We start from the raw sequence: 12,755 nt of genomic DNA, 5'->3' as shown, positions 1-12,755 counted from the left end.
AATCTCCATACCCAACAAGAGGCTTGAACCCACAACCCTGAGATCAAGAGTCACGTGTTCTACTGACTGAGCCAGACAGGAGCCTCTACCAGACTGGCTTTTTAACTGACCAGTTCCCAACCAAGAGTGAGAGTCACTTTTTTAAAGTTTTATTTTATTTATTTTAAGGAGAGGAACAGAGAGAGAGAGAGAGAGAGAGAGGGAGAGAGAATCCCAAGCAGGCCCCATGCTGACAGCTTGGAGCCTGAAGTAGGGCTTGAACTCATGAACTGCGAGATCATGACCTGAGCTGAAATCAGGAGTCAGACGCTTAACCGACTGAGCCACCCAGGTGCCCCAGGAGTGATTTATTTAAAAATGTCAGATTTTTTTTGAAATGGCACAGCTCTGCTCAAAGCCTTCCAATGGCTCCCCATTTATGAGCAACCCCAAACTTTCTAGCTTCATCGCCTATTTTTCTCCCCAAAATCCCTTCTGTTCCAGCCTCCCGAGCTTCCCTGCACTCTCCAAACACCGGATGGGCAGGCGTGCTCCCGTCTCAGGCCTTTGATGTTCCCCTGCTGGGAAGGCTTTTCATCCAGATGTCCTTCTGGCTCACTCCTTCGCCTCTTTAAGAACCTCGCCAAACCTTGGCGAGACCTTCCTCATCCCCAATTCCACGCTTCAGTCCTCCACCTTGCACTGCTTCTCCCTTCCGTTTCTCTCCGCTGTCTCTGCCACCCATGAAGTTTCTACATACACCATGACTTACTTATTTGGGGTACAGTCTGTCCCCCATGCTAGGCCATAAGCTCCCTGTGGGCAGGAATGTTTGTCAGTTTCATTCACTATGTATCCCCAGGACCTAGAACAGGGCCTGAGAACAAATGTTTGTTGAATGAATGAACAGATTATTAATCCTACAAGAGAACCTCTCTCTCTCTCTCTCTAGCAGCTCAGAAGACCTTGTTGACACCAAACATTCTCTTTCCAGCTGCCCCCGTGCCATCCACAGCTGTAGACTCATCTATGGGGTGGATGTGAGGAGCAAAACGAAGCTTCAACCGGTCCCTTTAGTCAGAACATTCTTACCGCACCTGAGGTCACACGTGGGGCACTCTAAGTAGTGTTAGTTGTTCAGGGATGTATTTCAGACGATGTGTTCAGTTGCGTCTGGTGTGGGGAGCCATCATTTCAGAAACAGCCCCCTGTGACTGGCATGTGACTTTTCCCCCCAAAAGATTTGCATCAGTGGGAAGGTAGAGGCAGTAAGAGAGAAGGTAGCAGGAAAGGAAAAAATGGGAGAAACAAAATCTCAGGACCGCGTGCAGAGTTGTCTGGACGTTGTCTGATTCCGGCAGGGAGTCCTTGGACTCAGAGTTACGACCCACCAGTGCTTTGCCTCAGTGTCTGATAAAATGACCCCTGGAGGGAGCAGAAGTGACAAGGAATCATTTGGGGGACTCCAGGCTGGCACTTAGCCAGTACGAGGCAGATATGTGTACCTTGGATGCTCCGGACCAAACCCCCCACCCCCAAAAATCCCAACACACACACACACACACACACACACACACACACACACACACATTCTTCACAGCAGTGGTCAGTCTTCATGCTTCCAACTCCAAGATTTTAAATTTATTCTGCAGCATTTCCCATGAACTGCGGTTACACAATTTATATTTGTTGAATTTAAGAACCCAGGGTCTATGACACATTCTAACCCAATGTTAAGCTTCAGGTAGAGCCCGGGGAAGTGCACTCTTTTAGGGAAGGCAAGCCCTCCAACACACAAGTGCACGGCTAAGTATTCCAAGAATGTGTCCACGCCCAGCCGTGTTTCGGAGACCTGACTCTCCCACTTTCACTGGACTTTTGATTACTCCAAAAAGCTTTCATCTCAGAATACACCTTCTTCCTCATCATAGCACTTGTCCCAAGCTGCTCCCATGCCCTGAATACTAAGTAAATATGGATGAAAATAAAGATGGATACAGCAGGGGGTTCAGTTATTCTTTCCCGGTTCATGAAAGGAGGGACAGGAGACAGAACTAAGTCCTGGTTTTTAACAGGCTCTCTCAGGTTGACCAAAAAACAAGGCTTTGTTCTGGCACAGTTAACTTAAACACGCTGGCTTCCAGGTGCCTCTGATGGGAGAAAGGATGCTGTCATTTCCTTGAACTTCCAGCACCCCTAGGCAGCTTCATTAGCGAGCAGTCTTCTTGCGCGGGGAGCGTGTGAGACTTCTTAACTGCACAGGTGATATAGGTGAGATCCCTGTTCTCTGTCTCCAGGGCCACGTGGACATGGCTACTTTCCTGTTAGAAAAGGGATGCTTCTGGGGCGCCTTGGTGGCTCAGTTGGTTAAGCATCTGACTTCGGCTCAGGTCATGATCTCACGGTTCGTGGGTTCGAGCCCCGCGTCGGGCTCTGTGCTGACAGCTAGCTCAGAGCCTTGAGCTGGTTTGGATCCTGTGTCTCCCTCTCTCTCTGACCCTGCCCTGCTCATGTGGTCTCTCTCTCTCAGAAATTAAAAGAAAAAAAAAAAAAACACTAAAAAAAAAAAAAAAAAGAAAAGAAAAGGGATGCTTCTCTTCACCATCGCATGGACTTCCTTATGAAGAGACTATAGCCCAAAGAGGTTAACTGACTCACCCGAGGGATTACTGTCGTAAACTAGAGAACGGGACTCAAATTCTGGTCCTTTCCACTATGTGCCACTGGTTAGGAAACAGGCCCCAGAATTCCTGACGTCTGCCCCGCCCAACAGTCCTGATTTAACAAAAACAGGGTGCTACGAGGAAGGCATGATGCCAAGGGCTCTCCTGTACCCAGCTTCCAACCTTTAGGAGCAGGGATAGATTCCGCAGGGAGAAGACCCCAGGTGTGGCACTGGAGTCCACACTGAGCAGTGTAGGTGGAGGTGGGAAGCAGATTAACCCCCAGAGAGGGACGGAGGTAGGGCTCTGGCCACTGCAGGTGGAAGATTTGTGGCCAAGGGCCGGAGAGCAGGGAGATGTCCCAAGGATAGGAATTTCAGAGTGACAGTCTGCCCAGGCCCACAGGCAGTGGGAACACCTTCACAGGGGTGCTTGCCTTGTCCTGTGTAGCCAAGCTCTACACACCTGAGGCCAGGTTCCCAGGGAGGACTGGCAGGTGCCGGGGGTAAATGCTCTCTTACCTGGCTTCCATTCAGTGCAGAGAAATCAGGAGCTAGGCAAGACCTTGTTAATTGTTTTGTGACGGGAGGGCAAAAGAAGTCCCAAGGTGCCACCTGTCTCATCCCATCCCTCATCTTGACCTTAATCTCTCTTCTTTGGCAGAGTCCTACATGAAGTGTGTTTGTATTTCTTTCCACTGGGTGTATTTCCCATGACTACTTAAAATTCACTCCCAATCAAGCAAAGAGGCAGATGTTTCCATAACTTTACAATCTCATCTGGAGGTGTTTTAAAGTGTGACCCAGACATGATCTTTCCAATCAAAGGTCTGACTCGTCGTTACATGCAATCACCTGTTTTATTTTAAAACACATCTACACTGCATTGAGCACCAACACAGATGTGACCAAGAAACCCACAGTCCTGTCCCAGCAGGCGGCGGGTCCAGTGTGTGACTTGGGGCGGACGGTTATGGTTCACAGTGACAGAAGAAAGAAAGGGCAAGAAAGACAAAATGGACTTTGTCCTCAATTCCTGTTGAGGAATCTGAGTGACAGAAAGAGAGGGGTACTTAAGCTCACAAAGCTCTCCAAAAGCCCCTTCTCTGAATTAGCAGATTACAGACCCCGGGTTGGTGGACCAGCCAGACTTGGGTAACAGAAGAGCAAGCTGTTTAATATAACACCCCCATGTTCCTGCAAGAAAGAGGGAAGTGGGCTGTGCTTTTTTAGTTTACTTTTTCTTACAAGTTGAGAGGACATCAGCCCTGCACAACTACAATCGTGACAGACCATCTGCTCAGTATAAAAACTCTGTGTTTGGGAAAACGAAGTCACCTGACCAATGGGAAAAAATACTCTGGGCTGGACGGCGCCTACCCCAAATGGCAGCGTGGGCTCCTTGACTTTAAGGACCTTTTCAACGGTGACCCCCGGAAGTGTGTGGTGTGTGTCATGAAGACTGGGAATCTCTTTTATTTTTTCATCAAGGCTTTAAATCCACCTGCTTTCTTAAAATTACTATCTTACAGGATTCTTCCTGTGTCTCACATCTGTCCTCTGAGGCAGGAAGTAAATGTTAGAAAATTGGCAGGTTCTATTTCTCAGGCCAGAGGCAGGTCCTTCTGTCTGGGGACCATCATGGTTCTTGGAATGCTTGAGCCTCAGGCACCACTGACCTCCAGCAGCCTCCTTGGCATCCAGGACTAAGACTTCTCTATTCCTAATCCGGAAGACTTGCGCCATGGAAAGAAAAAAGCCTGGCCCAGAAATCCCTGGATCCTTGGCCCTTATCTGAGGGATGAAGAGGAGGCAGGGAGGAGCAAACCTTTGAGTCACCAAGTCATCACTGGAGAAGGCAATGAGCAAGCCTAGAACCTGCCTGATGACCTTATTGTGAGAAACAAAATCCCTTCTCCAAACTATAGACTTCCTGTTTATAATCTAAAATGGGTGCCTTTGAAATGATTTACCTGGGCCATTGAAAGGCAGTCGCTCATTACATGCTATACAAGGTTAGATTTTCTACTTGATTATTCACATGAAATTTGAAAATGGACCAACCCCCTTGGAATGCGTGCTTTTCAACAAATCGGAAATTGCAAAACGTTTTTGCCGTTTACAAACACAGCACTTGAACCCAAGGGCTCCATTGGTATAAATATTTCCAAGCTTGTTTGCATTTTAACAGTAACAGAGAATGGTCAGAACGAAGACATGATTCTAATTTCTAACATCGATTAAATTATATCGTTTTAGTTACAAATCAGTTTCCATTGCTTTGCTCCATTTTCTATGCACTTTGTCTTTTACATCATCTTGTACGAAATTTATATTTAAGATTTGCTTCAAAAGGCAAATGCCTAGAGGAGCAAGTCATTTGCATTGTCTTTCCTTGAGTTACTTTGGGTAGGCGGAGGGATCACCATGGATTTGGAGTTGAGGTCGCCAAGCATTTCCATGGGCCATCTTCTCCCACATACTCCAGGACGGGGAAGTCGGAAACTCTCTTCTAAACATGTTGGCAGAAGGGTGCAATTCTTCAGCGCTCTAGGGCCTGTGAAAACAAAGAGAAAGGTGGCTGTCACTTCTTTTACTGGCACCATGAACAGTAATCCTGTGTCCTGTTGTCTAAGTCTTGCAATTCTGGAACCCGGACCTCTTCTCCTTTCCCTGCTCATTCCTCCTGCACGCCTGGTCCCCACATGGCCAGGAGCAGACTCCCAGGCATGTCCAAGCACACAAATCTGCAACGGTAGTTGGCCGTGTCCCTCAGTCCCCAGTTGTAGAACATTTGTCCTCTCTGCCACCCTCCACCCCATCGTATAACATCTCCCCGAGAGAATAAGAAAACGTTTTTCTCTGGTTATGAGTTTGAATCTTCTGAATTCTTAAGGAATTTTCAAAGAGAGAAAGTACCCCTTCCCCTCATCAATGGTCAATTCTAGGAGTTCACTACCATGCCTGTGGGTGTGTGTGGGGCAGGAGTGGAGGGAGGGGACCTCACTACCAGAAGAATTCTCATCAGAATGGTGCCCAGGCTCCGCATTGGATGCTCTTCTGGAAACCACCTAGCTCCCTCAGATGCCTGGGGTGGGGTGATTAGGTATCAAGGTGAAACTTGGTTTGGGTTTTAAAAAATTAGGACAAGAGGTCAAATTTGGTTAGACCTCAATGTGAGTCAACTAAAAAGCCATCTCTGGCTCTAACTCTCTCTTTTTTTTGAAACTTAGAAGGGACAGCAGGTACCTCACTAGACATTGTCCTTCACGACACGTACTATGTAGTAGCCCACTACCTGTATCTTCTGAGGAAACTTCAGATGTAGTCCTCACAGAGGTAAGGGGCTTCTGAAAAGGACTTTTTGCTTTGAAAGTACACTCTATGCCCAATGTGGGGCTCAAACTCAAGACTCTGAGATCACCACTGACTGAAGCAGCCAGGTGCCCCTGAACATGATCTCTATTTAGAGGTTTCTATGGGATCAAGGTTGAGGTTCTAGATATGACCACTCTCATTTATCTACCGCATAGGTGTAAAGTCTACTTACGAGTACCTTCCTGACATTTTTCGAGCAACCAAAATGATGATCCCACCAATGAATCCAATGGCTAGTAAGACTCCGACTATAATTCCAACCAGGGTGACTGTTGCCAAGCCATCTGATTGAGGAGGAAAAAAAAGCATGAGCCCCAGATAAATGATACACCTATGTCATTTATAAACAATACCACTGCCCAACTGAAGACAGCAAATAATGTTCTAATTTGCTTCTCCTTATCCAGTGGAAGCTGACTTAGAAGAGATGAAACTTTGGGCTACTCTAATCCCATCTTATGAGTGGCAAGATTCCTGGGTCTCAGGATCTATCAAACATACCACTCATACTGGGTGGCTTCACTGTTCATTATTAGGTAATGTTTGTCTGCTGCTATTAAATTAGCCCCTACTTCCATTCTTAGTAACAATAGATTATGATGACACCATTCTCCATAGCTGTCATTAACTGAGTAGACTCATTTGTGGTTTATTTTCAAATACAGGTAATTTTCTTTTCTCTCTTGAAAGAGGCTTGAAACCTATTCTCAGAAGGTTCTGTATTGTACTCTTACTGACTACAATCCAGGAAAGAATGCCATTCATCAAAGATTAGCTTCAAAGAAACTTTTTTTTAAACTCCCATAAAAAATATTTTGATAACAAAATCTAGCTTACCGTTTTCAACTGTTGTCTCTGTGTCTTCATCTATTTTAAAGAAAGAGATGTAATGATACAGAATTATTAGGATTTAATAACTGTAATTTAACAACTGGCAAAAGATGAATTTACTCTAAGTGGAAGGTAGCAAGACACAAGCAAAGAGGATAATTTCTTAAATAAATTTGATCCGAGGATTTTTAAGCAAGCTCTGACATGATCCTATCTTCAAAACTATTATTATTGAATTTATGAATGCTTCTTCACACCTATGGGTCCATAGAACTTTGGCGTATCTTTTTTCTCACCCACATTAGAGAGCAGAGTTAAGGAAAGTAACCCACAGAGATCTTACATAAATGGTCAGAAAGTTTCAGAGTTTTGGGGAACAAAAAAAGCCAAGGCTGTTGATTCTTGGTCCAATGTCAAGACCATAGAAAACTCGTCCACAGTGAAGAGGTTGATTTTGAAGGATTTTATTTTAGAACAGTATACTCTAGTTCTGGAAGATGGGGCCCAGACTGTGATTTGTCTTATGATATTAATTCCCTGCCTTTTCTTTAGTAGCAAAATCCACATCCTACAGGGCAGCAATAGGCCCAGCTAAGTTTAATGAGGGAATGAATACAACCTACAAATACTGCAGATATCCAAAAGCTTTTCTAATTGAAGGTGAAAGCACCATCTGTAAGATTCTTACTTTTCCTAATGCTTGGATCTGAAAAAAGTCTCTGTACCGAGGCTCTCTTCCAAAAAAAAAAAATGCACCTTTTCAAGATGGCCCCAGATTGAGTGTCTGAGCCCAGCTCTAGCAGCATGAGCTGAACCCATCATGACTACGGAGCATTTACATGGAGCTCAAGCTGATGATGCTGTCCCGCCATGAAAAAGCAAGAGACTTTTGGGTCTGAGGCCAGCCCGAAATGAAGGTGTCATGGAATCCCTCCTAAAAGGTCATCTTTGGCTGCCAAATACCGGTAGAAAAAGGTCAGTCATTTGCTTATCATGTCCTAGCATGGTGACTGCTGATTCCAGGCTTGCCACACATCCTCATCACCATCAGTGACACCATTGGTCAGAAAATATATTACCAATAATTCATGCAGAATATTCGTTACCAAATTAGAGCTTATTAGTTCAATGTTCCCTAGCTCCCACCCAGCGACGGTGGCTGCAGTCATGAGAATGTGTCATACATACATGCAAACATCATCGCACTTGGGTGTTTCATGGGAAAGCCATCTGCTGCCCTAATAAAATCACCTCTTAAAAAACCCAGTGCTTATAATTACATTTTAACTCACATGTGAAAATTTCTGGGACACTGACGTGTTATGTGGGAATGTGCGGTAAGTCACAATTTTCTTGACAGGGTGGGGCAAGAGACAGGACAGCAGACTAATCATGAGTATTTTCCAGAGAACTGAGAATTTTGTTTTGAAGGAATAGGAGAGACGCATCTTGGTAGGACCGGAGTAAGGCTCCATTTTCTGCAGGGAATTGGCTGTCAATTCAGTTGACACACAATCAATTCTTCTCCAATTTTTTGAAATGTTTTCCAGTGACCAATTATATTGATGATTCTTTCCTTGCATAGCCCTATTTGCTTCTATCTAGTGTTTAAATGGTAACTTTTTTTAGCATCTCAGAGTGACCTTTTGGCTTTATTTCCAAAGCACTTCAGACAGCTTTTTTCTTTCCTATGCTTAAGGTTCATCCATATAGTAACATGTGTCAGAATCTTCTTCCTTTTAAAGGCTGAATAATAGTCCATTAAATGTATGTACCACATTCTGCATGTTCATTCATCTGTTGATGGACATCTGAGCTGCTCTCTTGTTTTAGCCATTGTGAATGATGCTGCTATGGTCATTGTGTGTACAAATATAAAGCAACTTTTTAAAAAATCCTCAGAAGCACTATAGAGTTTTTAAAACCAGAATGGTGATTGGGTCTAGAAATGTATATTGAACAATAGAGAGTATTTTTCTAAGTGTTCAGATGGGCAACTGATTGGAGGAACCATTAATTTAGGTAAGGTCTTTATATTTACTTTCATTTAAAGATGGAAACCCTCATCCAGATACAAAAATTAGCAAGTATTCAGTAAAATTATTGGAGGATTACTTTTTTCCTCTCCCACCCCCAACTACTATAAAATAAGGCAATAAAAAAAATCCCAAGCAACTGAATTTCTCTTAAGAAAGCTCTAGAAATAGGAGGCCTTTTCTTTCCATTGCTTTCCGTTTGCTAAGTTTGTAATGGCAATGATTTTTCCTCATTCTCAGTGATGGTCTGCACCTCATAATAATGCCAAAGACCCAAGACAGTGCTCCATTCACGCTGTTGCAGTTGACAACTAGGAATCACAAGGATGGCCCCAAATCCCGGTAAGATTTGTTTAGATTAGAGTCTTGCTCCATAGGTACAGACATGAACTCAGTGTGAGATGGTAAATATTAGTATAGAATCTATTACAACTTACATAAGTTGGTTGAGTTTTCTGCTCTTGGTAGTCAACACAAAGTTCTTGGTGTAACATTATATCAACTTACAGGCAGCAATATGACACTAGTAGCTAACTTGCCCTACAGGGACATTTTTCCTAGTTGTCATTCAAAGTGGAGAGCTGTGTTCAGCAACCCAAGAAACTGAATTCAGTTTAGCAACCCTAGAAGTCGAATTCTCAACCTACCATATAAGGCTTGGTTCAGAATTTGCTCTTGCATTCCAATATATGCCCCACTAATCATTAGATTTGTTCATGGATGTTTGGAATGCACTGATCATGCCAAAGAAGATCAACATTTATTGGGGTGACTGTTTTTCTTACCTATGGATTCACTGGTCACTACATTCAAGGTTGTGGTACTCTGGCTTTCTTCACTGGGATGGACTGTGCTTTCTTGAGTTGGCCCATCCTCTATGCGAAAGTCCGTTATACTCTCTGTATTTGTTGGCACCTGTTGGAGAAGTAAATGAGACAAAAGAGAAATAAAATCTAATGTTTTAAAATATATACTCATCCTTATAACAGAAAAGGATTTAAAGTGGCATAAATATATAAAATATATGATGACCTAAGTTTAAAGAGGAAACAAGAAAACAAGCAGAAATGACTAAGTGAAGATTGGAATAAAATCAAATGTACTCCAGAAATAAATATCAAATGTTGACTTCCCTATGGTCTTAATTCTTCATCAAATACCAGGTCACTAGGCTTTAATTCTTTCTCTCCCTTGAAATTGAATGGCGTCTTTCCCTGTAGTATTTATTTGGTACATATTATCTTGTATCTTCTTTCAATGCCCTCCCTCCCCCAATTAGAGTAATAACTGGCTTTTATTGAGAGCTTACTATGTGCTAAGCTGTTTATTCCACAAACAACCCTCTAAAGTCAATCCTATTATTAGCCCGATAGTCTGAATGAGGCCAAGAGAGATTGGACAATATGCCCAAACTCAGACAGCCAACAAGCAACAGAAGGAGGCTTAGAAGTGATTCTCTTGATTTCAAAGTTCATGCCAATGTGGCATTTGACAAATAAGCTAGTGAACATGGGGAGCAAAAGCAAAATTAGGTAAGTGGGAGCCCATCAAACTTAAAAACTTTGTGCATCACAAGACATAATCAACAGAGTGAAAAAGCAATCTATAGAATGGGAGAAAATAATTACCAATAATATATCTGATAAGGGTATAAAGAACTCCTACCACTTAACAACCATGAATCAAAAAGCTTAATTCAAAAATGGGCAAAAGGGCTTGCACGGACCCTTCCCCAAAGATGATAGACAATGGTCAAGAAGCGTGTGAAAGATGCTTAGTATCTTAACGTAAACATCAGAAAAAGGCAAACTAAAACTACCGTGAGATGATCACCTCACTCCTGTCAAAAGAATGGAAAATAATGTGTTGGCAAGAAGGTGGAGAAACTGAAATCATTGTACCCTATTGGCAGGGATATAAAATGGTGCAACCACTAGGGAAAACAAGATAGAGGCCTGACAAAAAAATTAAAAATAAAATTCCCTTATGATCCATCAATCCCACTTCTGGGTGTACACCTGATTGAAAGCAAGATCTGGAAGACGTATCTGCACATCCATTTTTCACAGTAGCACTTTTCAGAAGACCCAAGAGTAGGAAGCAAGCCAAACGTTCACTGACTGACGAATAGATGCACAAAATATGGTACAGACATACAGTGGAATAATAATCAGCCTTGAAAAGGAAGGACAGGGGGCGCCTGGGTGGCTTAGTCGGTTAAGCGTCCGACTTTCGCTTAGGTCATGATCTCGCGGTTCGTGAGTTCGAGCCCCGCGTCAGGCTCTGTGCTGACTGCCAGCTCAGAGCCTGGAGCCTGTTTCAGAGTCTGTCACTCCCTCTTTCTCTAACCTCCCCTGCTCACGCTGTCTCTCTCTCTCTCTCTCCTAGAAATAAATAAAAACATTAAAAAAAAAAGAAAAGGAAGGACAGTCTCAGATACGCTACAACATGGATAAATCATAAGGACACTATGCAAAGAGAACTAAGCCAGGCATGAAGTATCCTTGCATGTGATTGCTTGGCTGTGCGGCACCTTCTTCTCTCCCTGGGACACTCACCAGACCTGTCGGTCCAGCAGACTCTTCTGTGTCTATACTGGCACCTGTGGTCACCACATTGTCTTCTGCACCTAGGGTCACCAAGCCATCTTCCACACCTGGTGTCATGTCATCTTCTGGCCGGACCGTGCTGGCTAAAAAAGAAAAACTGGGTCAGGGCTTAAGGTAGAAATTGTGTGGGCAGACCTAACTGGCCAGCTATAATCAGATTATTTTCTCTACCATTTCTTTTGGGGATTTTTTGGGGGGAGGGTCATCTTTCCAGCTTACCACAAACCATTCTCCTTGCTGCGCCTTTGTCACATACAAGAACCTGGTTGTTTCCATAGCAAAGCAAAGGGAGATAAATATACAAAATGGTGAAGCCACCAGACCTTTCCCACCACGGGTGACAGGGGGATAAATACCTTGCCTTTTCAGTAATGAACGGGGTTCTTCCTGGTGCCATTTCATACAATGAACTAATGCATTAGGGTTACTAGAATATCATTGAGACCTGGAAAAATTCTAAGTTGGAGTCACCTGGAAAGATTTCTAAAAATACCAATTTGCAGGCTGTATCTTAAACATCCTGAATCAGAAAGCCTAGAAGCAGATCTCCATCCCTTAAAAATCAAGCTTGCTTTCCGTTTGATTTTGAGACTGCTGTCTCCTTGAATGAGGAGAACCATTACCTCTGACCACAGACCTCATAGGGGGTCTACCTTTCATTTTGTAGTTGAGGTTAATATCTATGGAAGACAGTCAGTAATATACGTAACAATGCCGAGAGAGCCAATAGTATTCTTAGAGCACAGAGAGCTAAACTAATGAGGGACGTCAGTGCCCCTGGCGGGGCTTCTCTGTGTTAACAGTGAATGAATGACCCTGTTGTAACAAGGAGAAAGGTTTTTTAGAGGAGGAGGGGATAGGTGGGGTGGGATAGCAGGTTGAATTCCACACAAAGGTGGGGTGGGGGGAGCAGAGCAGATAACAACAGTGGCCTTTTCTTTAACCTCTGTTGCAATGATCCAGGCTAACTCACGACCAAGCAAGGGCACCATCTCAACTCATCAAATAACCCTTTTCATGAGTTAAAAATCTGACTCATTGGCCACGGTCTCCCTGCCCGTACTCAAGAGTGGCTCTGGAAATTCCATGACTAAATATACAGTTGCAAACTAAGCAAACATACACTCCCCATGATCAAGAGGGGCTGGGATGCCTGGACGCTTCTCTGTGTAATTAAAGAGTCGATGTTTGTATCCAGGCAGCGCTCAAGTTAGCAATCCAGTCCTTGCCTTAAGATACCTTATTTCTCCCTGTGCTTAA

The 12,755-nt window shown here is 43.7% G+C and overlaps 1 protein-coding gene across 1 annotated transcript in view; it reads right to left on the bottom strand.

Moving 5' to 3' along the window:
* Positions 1-3,482: 3,482 nt before the first annotated feature.
* Positions 3,483-12,755, bottom strand: part of PDPN (podoplanin) — a 28,030-nt gene continuing 18,757 nt past the window's right edge. Inside the window, exons 3-7 of the mRNA XM_039228958.1 lie at positions 11,445-11,578; positions 9,672-9,801; positions 6,857-6,886; positions 6,198-6,303; positions 3,483-5,198 (exon numbers count right to left, since the gene is read on the bottom strand). Of these exons, the coding sequence (XP_039084889.1) occupies positions 5,192-5,198; positions 6,198-6,303; positions 6,857-6,886; positions 9,672-9,801; positions 11,445-11,578 (407 nt within the window). The 3' untranslated portion in view covers positions 3,483-5,191. The remainder of the gene's footprint in view (positions 5,199-6,197; positions 6,304-6,856; positions 6,887-9,671; positions 9,802-11,444; positions 11,579-12,755) is intronic.

This window comes from Hyaena hyaena, unplaced genomic scaffold (genome assembly GCF_003009895.1).
Source record: "Hyaena hyaena isolate Hyena2069 unplaced genomic scaffold, ASM300989v1 scaffold_35, whole genome shotgun sequence".
Classification (NCBI taxonomy): domain Eukaryota; kingdom Metazoa; phylum Chordata; class Mammalia; order Carnivora; family Hyaenidae; genus Hyaena; species Hyaena hyaena.
Note: the sequence above shows the minus strand (reverse complement) of the source record. Positions and strands in the feature narration are given on the sequence as shown.